This window comes from Mustela nigripes, chromosome 16 (assembly GCF_022355385.1).
Source record: "Mustela nigripes isolate SB6536 chromosome 16, MUSNIG.SB6536, whole genome shotgun sequence".
In the NCBI taxonomy this organism is placed as follows: domain Eukaryota; kingdom Metazoa; phylum Chordata; class Mammalia; order Carnivora; family Mustelidae; genus Mustela; species Mustela nigripes.
Window position 1 is genome coordinate 10,438,468 of NC_081572.1, and position 23,039 is coordinate 10,461,506.

General features: G+C 43.0%; 1 protein-coding gene across 2 annotated transcripts in view; it reads right to left on the reverse strand.

Moving 5' to 3' along the window:
• Positions 1–23,039, reverse strand: part of MAP2K6 (mitogen-activated protein kinase kinase 6) — a 108,043-nt gene that overhangs the window by 25,703 nt on the left and 59,301 nt on the right. Inside the window, exons 1-2 of one of the 2 annotated variants that reach the window (XM_059380950.1) lie at positions 10,028–10,045; positions 7,207–7,273 (exon numbers count right to left, since the gene is read on the reverse strand). Coding sequence is in view for 1 of the 2 variants with exons in the window: in XM_059380949.1 (XP_059236932.1) it covers positions 7,207–7,273 (67 nt within the window). In the remaining variant the exon portion in view is untranslated. Of the gene's footprint in view, positions 1–7,206; positions 7,274–10,027; positions 10,046–23,039 lie in introns of those variants that run through there. The other variant, XM_059380949.1, reaches the window with a different exon arrangement.

The following is a 23,039-nucleotide window of genomic DNA, read 5'->3' on the forward strand; positions in this document are numbered from 1 at the left end:
ACTCTTCCTTTGAAAAAGGAGGAAGCAACAGGAAGGTTACTAGTTTTGGGGGGCTACCTCCATTTTCTTGCCCTCCAAGGAAGGCATTGGGTAAGACTGCTTCCAGCTCTGGTACTCCAGTACTCAGACATGGCTTTGCAAATTACAGCCTTTGGCCCAGCTAAGAATGAATGTTTTCAAGTTTAAAAAGTGGTAGGAAAACAAACTATGAGGACCATCCGACAGGGCCCACTGGGTTCCAGGTAAACCTGAAATATTTACTAGCTGGCCTTTGTAAAAAAGTTTGCTGAAATCCAACGTTGTACTAACCTTGCGGTATATGCCTCTACCTAATAGGAGAGGGGTCATGCCATTTTCCAGAAAGAGAAAAATGGAACCCAGAAAAGCCCAGAATTTGCTAAAGCCATCCAGCTCAACAGAGCTGAAAATAAAACTCATGCCACTTGAATCTCAGTCTTGACCTAAAGTGAAAGGAATAGAGGCTGAACTGAGTGCAAAGCTTTACCTATATCTCATTTAATTCTTTAAACACACACACACACACACACACACACACACACACACTCTCTCTCTCTCTCTCTCTCTCTCTCTCATGAGTATCATTACTCCCATGGTCCAGATGAGAAACTGTCTGGCCCAGAGTTTATCTACCTTGCTCCCAAGTGGTAAGGCCATGATTCAGTCAAAGTCTGATTGAATCTAAGGACCCTACTCCCAACACCCAGCCCCTTCTAATGAAAACGATCAACACACCCAAGCCCGAGGCCCTTGGGCTCATCAGGTTCTGCCAAAAGCATCAACTGATGGGGTCAAGGCTGACAGCTCATATTAGTTTTGCTGACACTGTGTTCTGTCCAGGGCTGGGCATATTAGTTTTCCTGGAGCACTGAGTCTCTGCAGGAGGTTAAACTGTGGGTGTAAGTTCTCTGTTGCTTATTCAATATTTTAGTCCTCTGGGGAAAGAAACGGGCTTATTACAAAATCCCTTCCCTGGAAGGTTAAAGGTGCTCCAAAGGTCACCTAGTATTAGATGTTTTTTGGTTTTGTTTATTTGTTTGTCTGTTTTTGAGGGACAGAGAGCGAGAGAGGCCGCACAAGTGGGGAAAGGAGGCAGAGGGAGAGAGAAGCTGAAGCAGGCTCCTTGAAGAGCAGACCCTGAGATCATGACCTAAGCCAGCGCACCTAGTATTAGCTTTTATTTTCCATTTTATTTTATTTCTTTTCAGCGTTCCAGCACTCATTGTTTATGAACCACAACCAGTGCTCCATGCATACTATTTGCTTTTATATGAACAATGAGTTTTAGCTGATTATAATAATTATTTATTTATAATTCTAAGTAATAAATAATCAGTTTACTGGTTATTATGACAACCATTATTCATCTATTTGATCATATTTATTAAGCATCTACTTGGGCCAGAGACTGTGGCAGACCCTTTCTATGAAGTATTTTCTTTAACTTACACAACTCTACCTTAAGGAGAAGAGTTCACAAAGAAAAAGACGAAATAACTTAAAGTCATTAAAAGACCTGGCAAAATTAGAACCCAGAGCCTCACAATTACATCATCTCAACTGCTGAAGTGATGTTTTACTAGCCACAGCTAGTGAACTAGCCTCTTGTTTTAACAGCCAAAGACAGTTTGATCACACTCTCGACCTGTCTGACGTGTGGCTAAGAGCATATCCCTGAAAGTCGTAGAGTCCTGACTTCATATGCCAGCTCTTCCGCTATATAATAAGCATCATGAATAATTATTAGGTGGATTCATAATAATAACAGCAACAACACTTGGAGCAACCTTCCTGGAGAAGGTACAATGGGACAGGCACTGGGCTAGACTCTTAAGACAAATTCTGACAACTACTCTTCCCAGCAACCACATCATTATTCATTCCCATTTTTCAGAATGGAAAACTATGGCTTAATAGGGTTAGGGAATTCGCCTAAGGAATTCAATTAGTGAAGTTTAGATCCCAAATGCGAACCTAGGCATTCTAGCCAGAGCCTGAACTCTTACCCATGAGGTGCTGCTTGTCTGCTCTGAGCACCTGACCTTGTACAGGTCCATTCTCTCATTTATCAAGTAAGAGTAAGAGTAACTGCCTCCTGAGCTTCTGGGGAGGGTTAACTAGAATAGTATTCATTAGCATGGAATCAGTTCAGAATTAGCTGCTGCCAATCAAGTATGGGGACAGCTCAGAAACCAGAGCCAAGACACACTGGCATCAGTTACTCAGAGAAAGAGCTCCAGCAGAGGGACCACACACAGAACCAGGAAGAATGGTGCTCTGTCCCAGGATATTTATTTTTGTGTCGTACAGCAGAAGAAGGCAGGGTATAAATGGTACGAGTCACCAAGCCAAACCCCCAAAATTGCCAAGAAAAACACAAAATGTGGAAGCTACTTCTTTAGGTCTACGAATATAAGCATCGGTATTAAAATACTACTACTGCTATTAAGGCTCCCCGTGAGCTAAAGTGGTCTGCTCTACAACAATAAAGTGATGCTCTTGGCTTTACACAGTGAAAAAGAAAATACAACTTAAAGTTCACTCTGCCACGTGAGGGAAAGACAGCACAGAAACTAGGTTTATCATTGCGTAGGTTTTTACTCATTTGTTTATCTGAAGGTAAGATTTATGACGGCTTTCATAAAATACAGAAAATATGAATTAGAAGGAAATGAGGGTTAAAAGTTTAAAAGGAAAGAATGCAATTGGGAGGAGGACGTGAGAATGTAGCCCAAAATAAAGGGCATCTGGGGGGCTCCATTGGTTGAACATCCGACTCTGGATTTCAACTCACGTCTTGAGCTCAGGGTCTGAAATCGAGCCCCAAACGTGGCTCTGTGCTCAGCAGGGCTTCTCTCTCCTCTCTCTGCCCTTCCCCCCCTCACACATGCACTCCCTAAATTAATACATACATACATACATACATAAAATGTTTTAAAATATCAATAATACTGATAAACCTCCACCAAGGCTGGCACAGATTACAAGAGAAGGCACAGATTACCAGTCTCAGGAAAAAATCGGATATCACAACATGTCCTGTAGCCATTCGAAGAATAATCGGAAATACTATAAACAACGTTACTCTTATAAATTCAACAACTTAGAAGAAATGGACCAATTCCGTGAAAACCAGAAACTACCCAAGCTTGAAGAAATAGGTTATCTGAATAGCCCTATAATTATTACAGAAATTAATTTGTATTGTAAAAGTCCCAGAAAAAAAAATAAGAAATATATTGGCTCATTTTGTTTCACTGGAGAATTTTAGCAAACATTTTTTTTAAAAGAATTAATACAGATATTATGTGTCTACCGGAAAAAAAAAGAAAAAAAGAAGAAGAAGAAACTCTTACCAATTCATTTTATGAGGCCAGTATTACCTTAATGTCAAAACCAGAAAATAACAGCACACACTTTAAAAAAAAAAAAAAAAAAAAGGAAAGAAAAGAAAAACCTAAAACAACCCACTACAGACCAACATATCTCACGAACATAGACACAAAAATCCTCAAAAAACTTCAACAGATTGAATCCAACAATGTATTTTTTTAAAAACAGTACCACAACCAAGTGGAATTTATTTGGGGTACGCAAAGCTAGTTTAATATTCAAAAGTCAATCATAGTGTAATCCATAGCAACAGTACAAAGAAGAAAAACCTACGATCCTGTCAAGTGATGCACAAAAAAGCACTTAACAAAATTCGACACGCATTAAGTACCCTACAACTAGAGAGAAACTTTTTCAAGCCTCAGTCTACAAAAACCTAACATCATGCTTAATGGTAGAAGATTGAACTCTTTCCCTCTAACAACAAAGCAAGGTTGCTGGCGCTCACCAATCTTATCTTACATGGAACTGGACATTCCTACCACTGAAATAAAGGAAAGAAAAAAAAGAAAGTTTTTAAAAATATAGTTTAAAATAAAGGAATACAGAAAAAATACAGGAAGAAAGAAAACTGTCTCAATTTGTAGGTAGCATGATTGTTATAGAAAACTCTATAAAGACTTTACAAACACACACACACACACACACACACACACACACACAGAATCTACAAAAATGCCCCTGGAACCACTAAGTGAATTCAGTATGGTCATAGGATACAAGAACAATACAGAAAAATCTACTTCATTTCTATATACTGATCCTTAACAGTTAGAAATCAAAATTTAAAATGGAGTACCATTTACAACTGCTCCCTACACAATTAAATACTTGGTATAAATTTTAACAAACCCTATTGTAGAGAGCTTACGTGATAAAAACTATAAAATACTGATGAAAGACATCAAAGAAAATCTAGAAATCTACCAGGTTCATGGATTAGGAGACTCTGTGTAGTTAAGACATCAGTTCTCCCCAAATTGATCTAAAGGTTACACATAATTCATACCAAAACCTCAGCAAGTTCACTTGTAGACATAAACAAGCCGATTCTAAAACTAATATGGGAAGGGGAAAGGCCTAAATTAGCCAAAAATTATTTTGAAAAACAGGAACAAAGTATGAAGCAATGGGTTCTTAAAATTGTCACCAAAACCATGACCCATCAGAGGAAAAATGGCTAGATAGGATTTCATCAAAATAAAAGGATGAAGAGACAAATTATAGACTGGGAGAAAATGTTTTGAATCACATATCTGACAAACTCCATGTGTCTAGAATATAGAAAGAGCTCTCAAAACTCAACATTAAACAAAGTAATCTAATCAGGAAGTAGGCAAAGACGTACACAGACATTTCACCATCAAAGATATAGGGATGGAAAATAAACACCTAAAAATATTCAGCCATAAGCCATTACAGAAATAAAAAATGAGAACTGTAATGATACAGCATTATATATCTATCAGAATGGCTACTGGGGCGCCTGGGTGGCTCAGTCAGTTAAGTGCCTGACTCTTAATTTCAGCTCAGCTTATGATCTCAGGGTTGTGAGATCAAGCCCTGCACTGGGCTCCAAGCCAGGTGTGACGTCTGCTGAAGATTCTCCCACTCCCTCTTCTTCTGCCCCTCCCCCCAACTTGCAGTTTCTCCCCCTCCCACACAAATAAATAAGTAAGTTTTTTAAAAAATAGGATGACTGAAAAGGAAAATAGTGTTAATGTTGGCAGGGCTGCAGAGAAACTGGACCCTTCTCAAATTGCCAGTAAGAATGTAAAATGGTACCACCACTCTGGAAAATATCTTGGAAGTTATTTCAAAAGTGGGCTTACTGAATAACCCAGCAATTGCACTACTGGACACATGTCCCAGGGAAATGAAGACTTCATTTCACTCAGGAACTTGCTTTCATCCCAACAGCCCCAAACTGGAACTACCTGTATCTCCTTCAAAGGCTAAAAGGGTTCCACAAACTGGGGTGTAGCCACACCATGGAATGGATTGAGCAGTAACAAGGAAAGAACTACTGATTCATGCAGCGGCTGAAATGAACTCAAGGAAACTATCCTGCAGGGAAAAGCCAGAGTCTCCAATTGGAGGTGACTGGTTCGGTTGATGCAGCAACCAGGAGACAACAAGATGGAATTGGGGAACAGGGGAGTGGTTGCCAGAGATTAGGGCTGGGGATTAGAGGTGGGTACAACTGTAAGAGAATAACATCAGAGAATCTTGTGGGATTGATACAATTGAGTATCTTGATTATGGTAGTGGTTCCCTAAGGCTACACATGTGATAAAATTGCATATAGCTACACACACACACACACACACACACACACACACACGGGTACTTAGAAGAGGAATGGTGAGAGCTGAATACATTCAATGGTTTGTACCAATGGCACTCTGTTTTGATCCTGGGCTGCAGCTGTGTTAAGTCGTGAACATGGAGGGGGGGACACAACCTAGGGGAAGGGTACATGAGACTTCCCTACGCATTTCTTTGTCGTTTCCCGTGAATCTACAATAATTCCAAGTTGAAAAGCTTTAAAAGTATGATCACAGAGAGACCTATACAGATAGTACAGGGAAGTAATGTGTTTGAGACTAAACTCTTGAGAAACCAATCGAGAGGAGATGTTATGAATTACACAGGTCATAGGTCCAACAACAACAACAACAAAAAAAAAAAAAAAAAACAAACAAACAAAAAACACCAAAAACAGCAATCTCGATAACAGATATGGAAAGAACCTCCTGCTACAGCCTCAGAAAAGGACCCCTCTAAGGTGAGCTTGGCCCTCAAGCTACAGAGCAGAACCCGGAGGAGTATACTTTCACTCTGTATTTAGAGGTTCCTGAGTGGGACGTTTGTTCATACCACTGCAGGGAACGGCCAACAGCCTCAACAAAGTCTTACAGTAGATGTGATCATGTTTACTAGCACATTCCATCACTAGAAGGTGCACTTTCTGATAGGACAGATCGCGTTTAAGGTCAAAAACCTTTAGAAAGGGAGGCATTTTTGTAAAGCTGACCAACGGCCTTGCAAACTCAAGCTTCCATGGGAATGGCCTTTCCCTATGCTTGTGCTGCCTCTGTAGAACTTTGTGTGGTGACTTTTTTTTCCTTGCAATTTCCATTCCTCCCAAGCAGATGCTTTGTAAGATGGTCATACCCCCAACTGGACAGGAGGTACCCTCACCACCCCACAGAGAGTAAAAGAAATAAGAGGGAGGCTAAGAGAGATGGTATCCTGCTTCACCAGGACCTGAGTACACTTAGGGATTTGGGCCAAAGTCCTAAAAAAGGTTCCTTTACCTCATTTTGCTTTCTATTTATATGCGACAGAATTGAGGTGTTGGGACACTGAGTCCTTACCAAATACCAGCATTCCATCTCTACTCCAGTTTTATAGTAGTAGTACTCCCAGGGATATGCTGATTTGCTCAAGTCTATACAGAAAAGGCAAAAAATCCAGGTCCATGGACCTCTCTGAACACCATAGGACCCCATCTGCCAAACACATTTGTGACACTCAATTTTCTGCCAACCAGGAATGTAAAAGGCTGAGTTCGAAGCTACCCATTCAAGACAGACGGACTGACCTGATTATTCCAGGTCTCAGAACAGCAAGCACATGGCTCCCCCCCTCCAAAGGGCTCTTCTTTCTAACAGTGATTCCCATAGTCAAGGCATTGCTCATCAGTCCAAAAATGAACCCCTCCCCCTTCCCTGGAAATCTGTAAAGGGAAGTGTTTGGATTAAGACGACGATGATGATCTTGCCAACTTACGTGGAACTGGGCTGAGGTTGTTCAAATGCTTCTTTTGGAATTTTAAGGCCAGGGTTTCGCTTCCTGCCTATGGGGAGAGACACAAGGATAACGTTAAGGTCGAAATCACAGCGTGAGAGTGGGAACGGAGACACTGCAGCCGAAGCAAGGGGCGAGCCTGGGAACGTGCAGCTCTCATCTCCTCATGCAGAAAACCACGTCCCACCCAGGAGGTCTGAGAGTGCCGAACACCCAAGCACCAGGCAGAGCACACCTTCCCCAAATGCAGACCACGCTCAGGGATGAGGTTCTTGGTCACCTAAGGATGAAAAGACCAGTATAAGAACGCGAACTCTCTTTACCCAGGAGAGCTGCCCTTTCCTCCCGGCCTCTGAGAGGTGGTCATTCCAACTTCTCCGTTCTTTCTTGTACATAAGAACAGAACCGGTAGATGGTGTCGACTATAGATTTTTTTCCCCTTTTTAATGTCAGTCTGATATCATCACCCTTATCTCAGTATCTTACAATGCTCTCATTTGATCTGTAAACAACTGGTAGGTTTAACTATGGAGGAGAATAAACAATGCCTTCCCACTCTTCCGCCCGGACCGTATCTGTCAACGACTTGCCATAAGCAGAAACACCTCAAAGAGGGAGAGAGTAATATTTATTTACACTTTGCCCTGTTTCAAAAGGGAATACGGTAACAGATGGGCTCTTGCAAAGAGGTGATCGCTTCTTCAGGGACCAGGTGGGAATGTAAGCCATGTGCTCTTCCCTGGACTGAAACTACAGAGAGTTTGGCTCAAATAGTTTTGTTGATGGATACAAAAGAACAGGCTGATGGGGCACGTGGGTGGCTCAGGTGGTTAAGCGTCCAACTCTTGATTCGGCTCAAGGTCGTGTGATCGGGGGCTCGGTGCTGGGCGAGGAATCTGCTTAAGCTTCTCTCTCTTCCTCTCCTCTTGTCCCTCCTCCTCTCCCAGGAACAGACTGGGATATGCTCAGCTCAGAAATCTGAGTAGCCTCTTAAGGACCCAAGATCTTCCTCACTTAAAGAGATCCTGGGTATCTTCATGCTTGGCAGGGGAAACCAAAGCAGAGCTGGCTAAGAATGCTGACGGTTCTACCTTTTCTCCCTCCTCTCTTCTCTGCATCGCTGGGGTGCATTACGGCACTGATACCAGCCCTTGGGCAAGGCCCGGGAGAGAGACTCTCAATGCGCAAAGAGACTTAAGACATCAAAGACATCCTCTCCTTGCGGGAAGATGACAGCCAGAGACGTCAGTGATGGCTCGACATCACAGAGCTAGCGACGACAGGGTCAGAATCAGAATCGGGGTCTCTGCCACCCCGTCCGGAGCTCATTCCCCTATTCTACAACGGAAGTAGTTCAAGGATGACCAGAGAGACCGGGGGAAGGGGAGCATGCGATGATGAGCTTTTAAAAACCCAGCTGACGTCCGGCACTTCACTCACCGCGTGACCTCCAGAGTCACTTTTCACCTGACCCTCGATATCCTCGACTATAAAAATGGGGAAATGATACTCATGCCTGCCTCACTGGGCTGGAGAGAAGAACCATGAGCTATCACATAGGGAAGAGCACAGACATGTCTTACATAGCTGTTAATTATAATCACTTAGAGAACGAATCTGTACAGTCTCACTAAAAAAAAAAAAAAAAAACTCACTTAAGAAATTCATGAGCAGAACTGGTCAGATTATCTCAGTCCGAGATAATGTGTAATTGACTCTTTTTTTCTACCCCCTTCAAAATCCAGAATCAAGATCAATTCTGCCAAGCTGTATAAAGCCACAGAAAAATATGCTTGGCCGTAGCCAACACAGAGAAAGTCTTTCAGGTCGACCTCCATTGTCACAGGACTTCTCAGAGGTCTCCTCCTTTGGGCTCATCTACGTATTTTGCAAGATTCAAACTCACTATTTACTTTCCTCCTCCCGGACTTCAGATGGTCGCTCAGAACATGTTACTAAGTTAGTCAGTTACACGATACATGCAGCCTTGTCCAGACATATGGTGGATATAGAGAGAGCTGTGCTGCCTTACCCAGAACAATGCTAAGGGCTGGGTCTGATGGTGAAAATCCCAATAGACATGTGGCCCAATTCCAACAATTCCTCTCAATGGGCTTCAATCAAAGAGCTGGAGGATGCTATTTTAAACACCCTCATGAGGGATGCAGAACAAATTCCATTTGTCCAGATGATTACATCCCTGTTCCAACACAGGTGACTGGTAATTCCAGTAATCCCAGCAGACACAACCCTGTGGACCTCTCCGTTAAAACAAAATAAAGGTAAAATATATTTTGCCTCTGAAAAAGGCTCCCCCGTTGCCACGTAAGCAAACCAAAAGCAAAAGTTACTCTGAAATTCCTACACCTCCCTCTTCTTCATTTCTAACTCAGCTCTTACAAGAGAGATGGCCAGAGAGATCGCTATTTGTGGGGAAAACTACCTTTGAAAAAGAGAGCAATGAATTATTCTACTCTAGCAACTGACGATTAGCAGCTCACGATTATACTCTAACTCCACAAATCATTAAAACATCTCTGCAAAAAAAAAAAGAGTATGAAAGAGAGAGAGAGAGAAGCCCTTGGCACAGAGGCTAAAGGAATAAATGACCAAGACAAAAACAAAGTCCCCAAGATGTGAAAGAAGGCTCCTGCTTCTCTTCTGACACCAACAAGAAAAATACTTGCAAGAGACACAAAACCTGGTTGAACAACATCATCAGAATCCACCCTGCCTTCATTTTCGACAGCGCATCAAATCAAAAATCACAGACACAGGCACCAAAATTCCATAATTCACTTACTTGCCCATCCCTGAAAGAGGAGCCCAGTGAGAGGCCGGGAGTGACTCTGATGAGGTTTTCAAGGCGGCAGGCAGGGCTCGAAGAACACCACCACACACCAGGCTTTCTTCCCTCAGCTCTGAAGACCACACTTCAGCAGAGAGAGGCAGCTTTGAATAGACTCCGCCCTCCCAAGCACGGACTGCTGCAAACCTCTCGAGTTTATTGTTCCCAACAAACCACAACTTCACAAAGAAAGGAGAGTGGGTCCGTTTGGACACGGAGGCGTGACATTCATCGTGAACCAGACTTGGAAGAAAATACATCTCTAAAGCAATTCTGGACAGTCCTGCCTTTTCCAGCCTTTCTATAAATGCCTCTTTCATTTCTAAAGAGAAAGTACAACAATACGTGGTCAGTTTCCAGCTGTGTTGATTTCAAAGCAATCTGTTTCCCCAACAAGGCTGCCAACACCTGATGCTAACATTTAACACCACGTTAAAAAACAAAAACAAGGGGCGCGTGGGTGGCTCAGTGGGTTAAACCTGTGCCTTTGGCTCAGGTCATGATCACAGGGTCCTGGGATAAAGCCCCATATCAGGCTCTCTGCTCAGCAGGGAGCCTGCTCCCCCCACCCCCGCCGCCTACTGCTCTGCCTACTTGTGATCTCTCTCTCTCTCTCTGTAAAAACAAACAAACAAAAGTATCAGGGGAAGCGATGTAAATACTACAACACCATGCTCAAGTATGTGAATGGTTCTTTCCCCTGATAGTCTAAAGCAAATACAAAAAATAAATCAGAATGCAGGCTCCAGGCTGGGTCCCTTGCTAGCGACAACCTTCTCAGGACAGAACACCGGTGTGCTCCTACAGACCTCGACAAGCATGGCCCCCAGTTGGTGCCATCCCCACAGGGCAAACCTCATTGGCTTGAGCGAGCCCTTGCAGATCTACATGACATCAGCCCTGTGCCACACCCTGGCTTGTTTTCTCTGAAAACGGAGTCTCACCACACACATATATTGGCAAACTTCATCTTAAAACCAAAGCTGGGTCATGATAATCCTGGCTGGGAGCAAAAATGGCATCGGAAAACAAAAACCTTGCCAAGAGTTAATCAACATTTCCCAGGCCGCAGAAATGTTCGCTAGCTTCAACCATACTGAAAATGATGGGGTCCTCGAGACCTCTTGCTCAGTACCCACGCGGAGAGCCTGGGGACAAAGAGCTTCTCTCATGTGTCTTATTACATAAAACAGAAAATGGTGCTCCAGAGCCAACCCAAACAGCAAGAGGATCCCCCGGGGTCCACAGAAGGTGGCATCGTGAGGATAGGCGGATGCCTACCTATTGGTCAGCTTGGCCCAGAGGTGGGGGGAGGGGAGCGTGATGATGAGGGTTTATGATTACTGCCACAGCTTTACAAAAGGCTGGCATGGCTTCCGGCGCCAAATTTATTTTCAAAATCTCTTTCCCAATGTGAATGGGATTTCCAGCCAAGTCCCTGGCAACCTGGAGGCCTTGGCTGCCCTCTCCTTAATACTCACATCTAGGCTCAAGTCCCAGGGGCAGCTGGCACTGCAATGGGTCGGGGAGTGTTATTAGATGTTATTAAATTGCAATGATCAGATGCAAAGCAACGAACAGGGAGGGACAGGGGTGGGGGGAGGAAGTGCAGGAAGGAAGCTGGCTTGACCACAGCAAGGACACAGATGCTCCTGTTCCCCACAACCACTGAATCTCACCCACCACTGAGACTCCAGGCGGCACGCCAACGTTCCGCACAATCACATAAAATTTGGAGAAAGAAAGCTGACAAGCTCAGGTTAAAACGTGCACTCATTTGGATTTCAAGGAGGGAGAGGGATTTCCTAAGACCTTGCCTTTTAATTTTTGTGTTGCCTCTGCTTAGAAAGCTCTAGCCCTCTTGCAGACAGGAGCCCAGACTTCCATACCCAGCTCTTCTATCCCACGCCCTGCAGAACGCTCCCAGACCTTCCTGAACATTCCTTGTAGGTCACGGTCCACACCTCCCGCTTTTACATTTCAGCATCTCTCACAGAATGTGAACTCAGTGCACTTTACTGAACCTCTGACATTTTAGTTTAAAATGTCCACTCCGTCTCTGTTGATGGGGAGGCGAAAAGGTGCAGCCACTCTGGAAGACAGTATGAATGTTCCTCAAAAACCTAAAAATAGAACTAGCCTACAATCCAGTAATTGCACTACCTAAAGACTACAGAAACATCAATTTAAAAGGATATACGCACTCCTGTGTTTATCGCGTTATCTACAACAGCCAAGTTATGGAAGCAGCCCGATTGTCCATCAATGGATCAATGGATAAAGAAAACGTGGCATATATACACACATAATGGAATACGATTCACCCATACGAAAGAATGAATCTTGCCATTTGTAACCATGTGGCTGGCGCTAGAGAGTATAATGTGAAGTGAAATAAGTCACAGATTTCCCTCATTTGTGGAATTTAAGAAACAAAATAAAGAAAGGGGGAAAAGAGAGAGAGGTACAAACCAAGAAATGGGCTCTTCACTAAAAGAACAAACTGATGGTTACCACAAGGAAGGTGGGAAAAATCGGTGGTGGGGATGAAGGAGGGCACTCATGATGAGTAATGTAATGTATAAAATTATCGAAACACGGCATTTTACACTTGAAACAATGTAACACTGTACGTCAGCTATACTGGAACTAAAATTCTAAAATTTAATAAATTTAAAAAAAAACTAACCACTTAAAATGTCCAATCTGTCTCAAATGGATCTCCATGACTATCCTCCATTTACACCCCTTATACCATGTCTCGTAATCCCACATTCCTTTATGGTTGCCCTTCTGTGGTTACTTCTGCACTGATGACTTGTTTAGCACCTATCTTCCCAATACACGTTCTATCACGGCATCGATTCTGCTCAGTGCCTGCACATCCTAAATGGTTGCTGACCTAATATTTGTTCTTCTCCTAACTGTTTTGAACATTAGTATTGAGCCCTTCAAGAAAGAGAGAAGAAAGGAAAGGAGAGGGGAAGGAAAGAAAGAGATAGGAGTAAAAATAGCACAAACTGAACATCAACAGACCCCATTTTAAATCCGAATTATGCCCCTTATTAACATAGTGAGCCTGAAAATGTTTCTTAAACTGTTTCCACACCCGCTAATGCGAGATGAGAGACTCGGATCACTGAAAGGATCAGCTGCCATAACATATGTGAAGACATCTAGCAGAGTCTCTCATATAACAGGTGTCCAATAGGTACTAGTTTCTTTTCTCCATTCCATGTTTGTTCTTCTATTTTTTTTTTTTTTAAGATGAGCTAAATAGAATGTTCCCTGTATGGGCAGCTTATATCTTCAGATGTCCTTCTCTCTGCTCTTCCTCTCATGTTGTTTATGTTAATTACATTTTTCAAACATCTCATCGACTTGGAACCATCTTCTCTTGCTTCCCAGTGACCATGGGCATGATTTCAACTCCCCAAACTTGGGATCTCTAGCAGTGAGGCTTCCGAATCCATGTCTTTCTTTATTAAGAACTTCTTTTTTGAGAGCAGTTTTCAGTTCACAGCAAAATTGAAGGGAAGGTACAGAGAATTTCCCTAGACCCTCGACCCTCACACATCCATAGCCTCCCCATAATCAACATCCCCTGTCAGCGTGGTGCATTTGTTACAACTGATGAATTTACTGATGCATCATTTCCACCCCAAAGCCCATAGTTTACGTTGGGTTTCGTTCCAGCTGTTGTACATTCTATGCGTTCAGACAAATGTATACTGAGATATATAACATATATTGACATATTCAGACATGTCTGGATATCATTATAGCCTCACTGTCCTAAAACTCCTCTGTGCTTTGCCTATTCACCGCCCCCCACTCCCCAACCCCTAGCAACCACTGATACCTTTTTACCATCTCCATAGTTTTGCCTTCTGCAGAACGTCAGATAATTGGAATCATACCGACTGGCTTCTTTCACTCCATGATATTCCTTTAATGTTCTTTCATGTCTTTTCACAGCTTTAATGGCACATTTCTTCTTAGCACTGAATAATATTCCATTGTCTGAGTACGCCATAGTTCATTATTCTGTTCATCTACTGACAGGCATTTTGCTGCTTCTAAGTTTTAGCAACTATGAATAAAGCTCCCAGAAACATCTGTGTGCAGGTAACGCAACATGTCTCCTTTTTCACTGCTTCTTTCTAGACGATGACATGGTCATTTCCCGCCCAGTTCCTGGTACTTCCCCCCCAACCAGCCCCCCAATCAGATCTTTGTGGTTAGGAAGAAATTCCAAATGAAGTTCCTCACAAGGTTCTCTCTACCTTTGAGCCAAAACTCCTAATAATTCACCCAAGAAGACACTGCAAGGAGCAAAAAAGATCATGAAGCTACAAATTCTTCTTTGAAAGGGTCAGGTGATTAAGGAAAACCAGTTCCTATAATATCAGAGTAGATGTGATAAGACACTATAAATACCACATCATGAATACACAGGAGGTGCAAAGCAGGAGAGCAAAATGTAAAAAAAAAAAAAAAAAGAAAAGAAAAGAAAGAAAAAAAAGATCTCACAGGGAAGTGGTATTTTAGGTGGTCGTTTGATCGCTGGTAGAATTTAAGGGTACACGAGGATTGACTGGACTCATTTAAAATAAAATATTTTCCATATTTAAATGTTTTCCATTATAAATTTTTAAAGAATAATGGGTAAGATTTTGACAACCAGAACATGGAAATGCAACTGTGAGATTCTAAGAAGAACAAGGATGAGCTCCCAGGGGTGGTGAGAAGGCCTTATCTATACTCAAAGAACGTGTGACTTGTCTACTTTAGACAAAGTGAAGGATGGTAGTACACAGAAGCTAAAACCATAGAATCAAAGACAGAACGACCAAAACTAATAATCTTTAAATTTCAGATTTAAGAAGAGGAGTCCTCTGTGTTGTTCCATTGAGGAGATCATGTCAAGTCATCCACATTTCAAAAAAATAAAAATAAACGTAACAAGATGAATCTAATATCTGCAGAATATTTTGAAAGTGTGATACACACACACACACAAACACACACATATACCCCTTGTGTTTTAAGCTTCCAGGTGTTTGCTCATGTTTCCCCTGTCTGGTCAACTTGAACATGAAGTTCAAGCAGGTTCTCCTCCAGGGAGCCTCCCATAAAAACACACAGAATAACGGGGCGCCTGGGTGGCTCAGTGGGTTAAACCTCTGCCTTCAGCTCAGGTCATGATCTCGGGGTCCTGGGATCGAGCCCCACATTGGGATCTCTGCTCAGTGGGGAGCCTTCTTCTCCCTCCCCCTCTGCCTGCCTCTCTGCCTACTTGTGATCTCTCTCTCTGTCAATAACACACAGAATAAAGGCTCCTCATCTGTGAGGTCACAGTAGTCTAGACATATCTTTAATGACCCCCTTCCTAAGCGGATTGACTGCACCCATCTGCTCACTCATGCCTTGCACCCAACTACAAGCTCTTCAAGGCCATCCCCCCACGTCCCACCCATGGACAGGGCAAGCGCTACACCCAAGAAGTACGAGGCAGCGACCACAGCCATCTGACTGATGAATACAACGCTTCCACTTTATGGAGGCAAAACTCCTAGGCTCTGGTAAGTTGCTGGATTAGAGGTGCAGACAATCAGAAGACAAGCGGTAATAGTAGCAGTAACAGTCGTGGCGGTCACAGTTACAGTTGCAATTTGGCTTTTCCACACTTCCATGATATTAAGTGAAAGAGGAGAGTCAGGCCCATTGGGGAGGGCAATGGGGAAAAGGCAGAAATGGAGTTCCAAAGCTGACGTGTTAAATACAACATGTGAGGGGGGCTTGTGACAGATTTCAGGCAGATGAGTGGAGCGTAAGGCAGAGGTCAGGGGAGGAAATAGGCAGATCTGGTGACAAACAGAAGTAGAGAGTTGAATGAGAGGCCGGGAAACAACAAGGAGCAGGAGAATGGAAGGCAGTGAAGGCAAGAACATTCCGACAGAATGAGACGTGAACGAAGAATCAGTGAAAGACACAAAGAATTGCTAGATGTGTCGAAAAGGAATCAGCCCACGTGTTCAGAGCAGCACCATCAACTCACCCAGAAATGGTCCTGTCTTCAAAGAATGAAAGCACTCCGAGACCTTCCTTACAATGAGATTGAAGCTCTCCCTGTTTTTTTTTTTTTAGACCAGATTGACCTGAACTCTGTTTTTTCACGTTAACAATCTGATGCTGACTATGTGTTCTTGAAAGAATGTAGAAGCAAATCACGGCCAATGACCTTGACTTATGATCTGGGTCCAGAGTGAAGGTAGGAGGCGGGCAGTGGTTCGGTGGGGAATCCCCGCTGTCCCCGCTCATCTTCCTCATTCCTGTGCTGCTTCATTCAAGAGTCTTTATTGAAAGGAAATGTACTCACATGGGTGTTAAACAAAATACCCCTTTAAAATATGGCAACAGGTTGCTAAGAAATTTAGCGATGTGTTTGGACTTTTCAAAATGGTGGACTAAATTTTGGTTTAGATTTAAAATTAGCACTCCTATCTTAAAGATAAATACTGAAATGTCTCCAAATAAAATAATAGGATTGGCGGGTTTGCTCAAAAGAATATGGTGGAGGGGATTTGGGGGGTGGAGATATAGAGGAAATTAGATTAGCCATGAGTTGGTAACTGTCAAAACTGAGCGATGGATACATGGTTGGCTCATTGTACCATGTACCTTTGAATCTGTTTGAAATTTCCCAAAATATAAAGATTTTCTTAAATAGCTACTGAATTACACAAAACTCTCCTTTAGTACTTAAAACAGAGGGATAGTGAGTAAGAGGGTTGAATTTTTTTTTCCCCCTTGGGAGAAGTGAATTATTTTTCCCCCTGGTCCAAGGTTACACTTTTAATAGCACTGTGATTCCCTCCCGTCTAGCCAAGGAAAACTACAGAGGAGTAACTCTGACCCAACCAAGCTGCATGAAGACTAAGAGATGCGAAGAAATACAAGGGAGAGTTCTTTGTCTGTAAAACCCTTCTTAGGGTTACGGTAGAATCGACCCTGCCTCACTCTCAATTTCACCCCACTTCTCCTGTTGAGCTATGATCGATCTGCCATGATGCCATTAACCCATGAGGTAAGGTATACCTTAAAAAGAATCCTCAGAAATTCACCTCTGCACAAATGTGTTTTATTAGCTTACATAATGCCCTTTTTTTATAAAGACTCTTAGGGAAAAAAATGTGTGTCATCAATAATTAGAAGAGTTGAGGGGCGCCTGGGTGGCTCAGTGGGTTATAGCCTCTGCCTTCAGCTCAGGTCATGATCTCAGGGTCTTGGGATCGAGCCCCACATCGGGTTCTCTGCTCAGCAGGAAGCCTGCTTCCCCCTCCCCCTCTGCCCTCCTCTCTGCCTGCTTGTGATCTCTGTCAAATAAATAAGTAAAATCTTTAAAAAATAATAATAATAATTAGAAGCATTGGATTCTACTATATAAATGATCAACCTTTGCCTATGGATGATGTGAATGTTTTTCTTCGTGCTTCCTTCCTTGGGCTGATGGCTAAAAAGCTTACAGCCAAACTGGGACTCATGTTTATATTCATGTCCAAGTAGGTATTTTTTGTGTCTTTAATAACATTTTATTCTGTAACATCTTATATACATGTGAAAGTAAACAAGACAGTCATGATCACTCCACATGAACCCAATCCCCAGCTTCAACAAATATCAACTCATGGCCAGTTTTGTTTCATCTATAGCCAGCCCATCTCCCAGACATCAAATCATTTCATCCATAAATATTTTATCAAATACCTCCAAAAGAAATTGGCTGGGTTTTTTTTTTAGAAAAAGATTCTCTCTGTTTATTTGAGAGAGAGAGAAGGAGGGAGAGAACAAGCATGAGTGGGGGGAAGGGAAGAGCAGAGAGGGAGAGAGAATCTTAAGCAGACTCCATACTGCCTGCAGAGCTTGACATGGGGGGCTCAATCCCACGACCCTGGGATCATGACCGGAGCTGAAAGCAAGAGTCAGACACCTACCAACTGAGCCACTCAACCCCAGAAACTGATTATTTAAAACACACACACACACACACAAATAGCATGATTACATGCAAACGAATAAGTAATTTCTTAATATCTACTCAGTGTTCAAAACTCTAATGGTCTCATAAATATCTCAAATATTTTTAGAGTATACTGTGTTTGATCAGGATCAAAATTAGGTCTATGTTTTATGATGGCTTGATAAAGTTTCTTGGCTCTCTTTATCTCTTAGCTCTCTCTCCATTTCTTTCTGTCTGCCCCTCCCTCTGCATGAAATTGTTTTGTTGAAGAAATCTGGTCATTTGTTCTATAAAGTTGCCTACTGGATTTTGCCAATCAGATCCCCTTCTGATACACACACTCCTCTGTATGTTAGAGCTTGACCAGATTCGAACTGGTTTGCTTGGCAAGACTCCCTCACAGGTGGTCTTGTTTACTTTTTACTCGTGTTAAATCGCTGCATTATACACATCCTCGTGAACTCTCTTAAACTCCTGACGGAAAAAGGAAGAAATAAATAAATAATCCCTCAACAACACTTGGTATTTAACAAAATTTTTCATCCTTGTCAATTTGATAAGTAAACAAGAGTACTTTGTTGTTTTTAATCACATTTTAAAAATACCTAATAAAGCTGAGTATTTTTACGTGTCTACTGATACCTGTATTTTTCTATGAACTACCTGTTCAAAATATTAGCTCATTTTATATTATTGTTATTATTTTAATTGACGAGAAGACATTACTCTTTGGTAGTTTGTGTTGCAACATGCATACACACACACATCTGGGGTTACTTCCCTTATGGATTATACAAATTAAAAATTCTACATTCCTTTATGGCCTCGGTATTTTTATAAAGCAGGAAAATCGTTTCCTCTTCTCCAAATGGCTAGATAGCTGTCCCCATACCGCCTGTTAATCTGCCCATTTGTTCCTCCACCAATTTTATATACCATTTTTTTAAGACAAGGGTAGGGAGGGACAAAGAAAGGGAGAGAGAGGGAATTCCAAGCAGGATCCACACCCAGCACAGAGCCAGACGTGGGGCTCAATCCCAGGACCTTGACATCAGGACCTGAGCCAAAATCAAGAGTCAGACACCTAAACAGCTGGGCCAGCCAGGTGCCCCATACACCTATTTAATACATCTACCTCTTCTATAAGTTCCCTGGCTTTCCGTATCAAAAAATAATTAAATATGACAGTCATTGCAAACATCTTCACTTGATTCTGACTTTAAGAAAACTCTTCCAGGGGCATCTGGCTAGCTCAGTCAATGGAGCATGTGACTCTCGATCTCAGGGTTGTAAGTTCAAGCCCCACACTGGGCATGGAACGTTCTTAAAATAAAATTTAAAAGGTTTATAAGACAAGAAAAAGAAAACTTTCTAGGCTTACTCCGTAAAAGAATGACGCTGAGTTTAGATTCAGTTTGGTAGAAGAAGTAGATGACTACGCACATTTTGGTGAGGGAAGTAGGCTCATAACGGTTCCCAAGATGCGCACATATCCTAATGCTTGGCACCTGCGCACCATTACCATGGTAAAATTTTGCAGATGTGATTAAATTAAGGATCTTGTGATAAGGAGATTATCCTGGATTAACCAGCTGGGTCCCACATGCCATCAGAAGTGCCCTTACAACAAAGATGGAAGGGGAGGTTAGACTCACCCAGAGAAGATGGAGGCCAAGCCTAAGGAACAGGTCAGCTCCCAGCAGCTACGTGAGGCAAGGAAAGGATTCTCCTCCCCAGAGTCTCCGGAAGGGGCCTGGCCCGCCCACACCTTGATTTCATACTTTTGGCCTTCCAAGTGTGACAGAATACATTTCTACTGTTCTCAGAATAAATTTCTACTGTTCTAGTGCAAACCAAGTTTGCACTAATTTGTTACAGCAACTACCAGAAACTAATACAGTGAATTATTAGAAATGGACATTGAGGGGCGCCTGAGTGGCTCAGTCAGTTGGGTGTTGGAATCTTGGTTTCAGCTCAAGTCCTGATCTCAGGGTCCGGGGACTGAGCCCCACATCAGGCTGTGTGCTGAGCATGGAGTCTGCTTAAGATTCTTTCTCTTCTCCCTCTGCCCCTCCCCCTGCTCACACTTGCTCTCTCTCTCTCTCTCTCTCTCTCTTTCTCTCTCAAATAAATTAATTTTTTTTTCAAAAAAAGAAAGAAATGGATACTGAATTTTATCAATTTATCTCTCAGAACATATCCAACGTCCCTCCTACCACACCCACGCTGCTCTCTACCAAATATATGTCTCACTTTTCCCTTTCTCTTACCCCCTCGTTTCCTTCTCAACTGTTTTCTGCCACTATCTCCAAAGCATCTTGTGACCCTACAACGCCACTGGTGATAGAAACACCTAGAAGGTCTATCATTAGATAGACGGGGTCAAACACAAGCAACACTGAGATGCTAATTGCACACTAGAAGAAACGGGTACCCTACAACGCCACTGGTGATAGAAACACCTAGAAGGTCTATCATTAGATAGACGGGGTCAAACACAAGCAACACTGAGATGCTAATTGCACACTAGAAGAAACGGGTATGGGGAGATGGAGCCATCCTCCTCCTCAGTGGGTGCCCTTTCCTGGAACAAAGAAGGAGTCGATTTGACCTCCTTCCAATTCTTTCTAACTCAATGGCATCTCAGAGGAAAACTAAGAAATGCAGCTCTTTCCCCCGGCCTGTGGCACACTCTGGAATCCCTGATGCCCCCACCCCCCCCCCACCCCGCCAACAAGGAACAAGAAACCATGGCTAAAGCAGTATCAAAAACCTATGGCAGGATCCTTCACCCTGACACTCCAATCCTCCAGCCTGAAAGAGCTCAGTAGAATCCTCTGCACCAGGCTTGTTTCTGCAAGATCTCGTCACCTTCTTTCCAGGGAGGCTGCAGGGTCCTGGGGGTCGTGTTTTGCAAGCCGCAGCCTGGCCAAAGACCATGATGGGCTCTGCCTTTGGGTCTGCCCGGTCCTCTCATGGCTTTAGTGCATCTCCCACTGGTGACCCTCCAGGTGAGAGGTTCCTAAGGGTCCCATAGCTTCCAAAAGACCAACAGCTTCCAGAAAACCACAACGTTTAAATGTGATTTTTCTGAGAAAAGAATACTAATCTACAAAAGCCAACAACTTAATTTCAAATCAGAGTTCTTTATGCTAATCTACTCATACAGCAATCCTAATGATTTCAGATCCTGTGGGGCCCTGGAGGGAAAATTCCACAGTCCCATAGAAAGACAAAGGCTCTCCATTTTTTTTAATCCTGGATAAACCTCTGTCACCGTAATTAACAAGTATTGCTTCGGGCAGCGCTATGAGTCAGGCTGTCAAAAGCAGTGGAGTTCTCTAGTCTTGGGTAGTAAGCCCAGAAATCTTTCCAGACAGTCACCTTGAAACATGTACATCAGTTAATCTCCAAGACTCAGCAAACCCCCCCCCCCTGGAAAAATAGTAAAAATTCTTTACTGCACAGGGGGAATGTTCCACCTACCTATGTGATCAGAAATGTGAGTCAAGTGGGGGAGGGGGTGGGCAGGCCCTGGGTAGCTCAGTTGGTAGAGCATCTGCCTTCTGCTCAGGTCATGATCCCAGGGTCCTGAGATGGAGCCCTGGTCAGCAGGGGAGTCTGCTTCTCCTTCTCCCTCTGTCCCTTCCCCCCAGCTTGTGTTTGCACTCTCTCTCTCTCTCTCTCAAGTCAGTAAAGTAAATAAAAGTAAGTAAATAAAATCTTTAAAAAGGAAAATAAATAAATAACTAAACCCTGGGATGTCTCATTCACACCACTGCCTCTGGGTGTCCTGAAGCTGTTGCCTCTGGGTGTCCTTAAGCCAGCTTTAATGGCTCACCAAAACACTCTGAGGAGATGACTTAAAATGATCCCTAGAGGCACTGATTTTACAAAACTAAGTCAGAGATTCTTATGGGACTGACTTCAGTTAACTATTGCTGATGGCAATTCTCACAAGCCTTGATTATTGGAGTGCAGTGAGAAGGGGGGGGGGTGTCCGCTGGTCCAACCAAGTTATAGAAGGCGTGGTTGGAAGACCCCTCCCGGTGACCCTGGGAGGAGGAGGCCAAGCACCAAGGGACTAAGCATAGCACTCAGGAGCGGTAAAACCTTGAGAAGGTATTCATCCTGAGCCCCAACATTAAAATGGGAGTATTAGCATTGACCTTATTGCAATAACATGAGCTAAGCACGACAGACAGCGCCAGTGGATAAAAGCGTGTTGGATACGAGGATGCTAAAAATTTCCAGGTCAGGCTATGCTGCTGGTTTTGGCAGGTGCTGCCTTATTAACAAGTAGCTGCTGTTAGAATAATAAACTAAACTCTTTTTTTTTTTTTTTGGTAAAAATTTTATTTGTTTATCTGACAGACAGAGATAACAAGTAAGCTGAGAGGCAGGCAGAGAGAGAGGGGGAAGCAGCTCCCAGCTGAGCAAAAAGCCGATTGTGGGGCTCGATCCCAGGATTCTGGGATCATGAACCAAGGCGAAGGCAGCGGCTTTAACCCACTGAGTCACCCAGCCACCCTGCACATAAACTCTTAATGTAATGATCAGTACCACTGCATGGAATAAATATTACCGCCTCTACTTTGAGGCCCCTGTCCAGATACATGGAGCATTACGGACCTCAGAAGCCAGCTTTCCCATATAATATAACAGTATTCAGTCCTTTGATCACAATTACTTCTCATCACAGGTCTAGTTCTATTAGCGTGTAGAAGGATTATTGCTGACCTGCGTGCAGGCTATGCACAAAATCTGGGCTCCAGAAGTAAAAGTTCTGGGTCAAATCTTCCGTGCAGCTTGTCTACCCCTATGCCCGGAGGTACTGAGATAACAAACACAGGTTATAAAGCTGTTTACCGGGAACTACTGTGACATGACCTGAGGTCTATCAGGAGATCAAGACTCAACTGAAAATATATATATATATATATG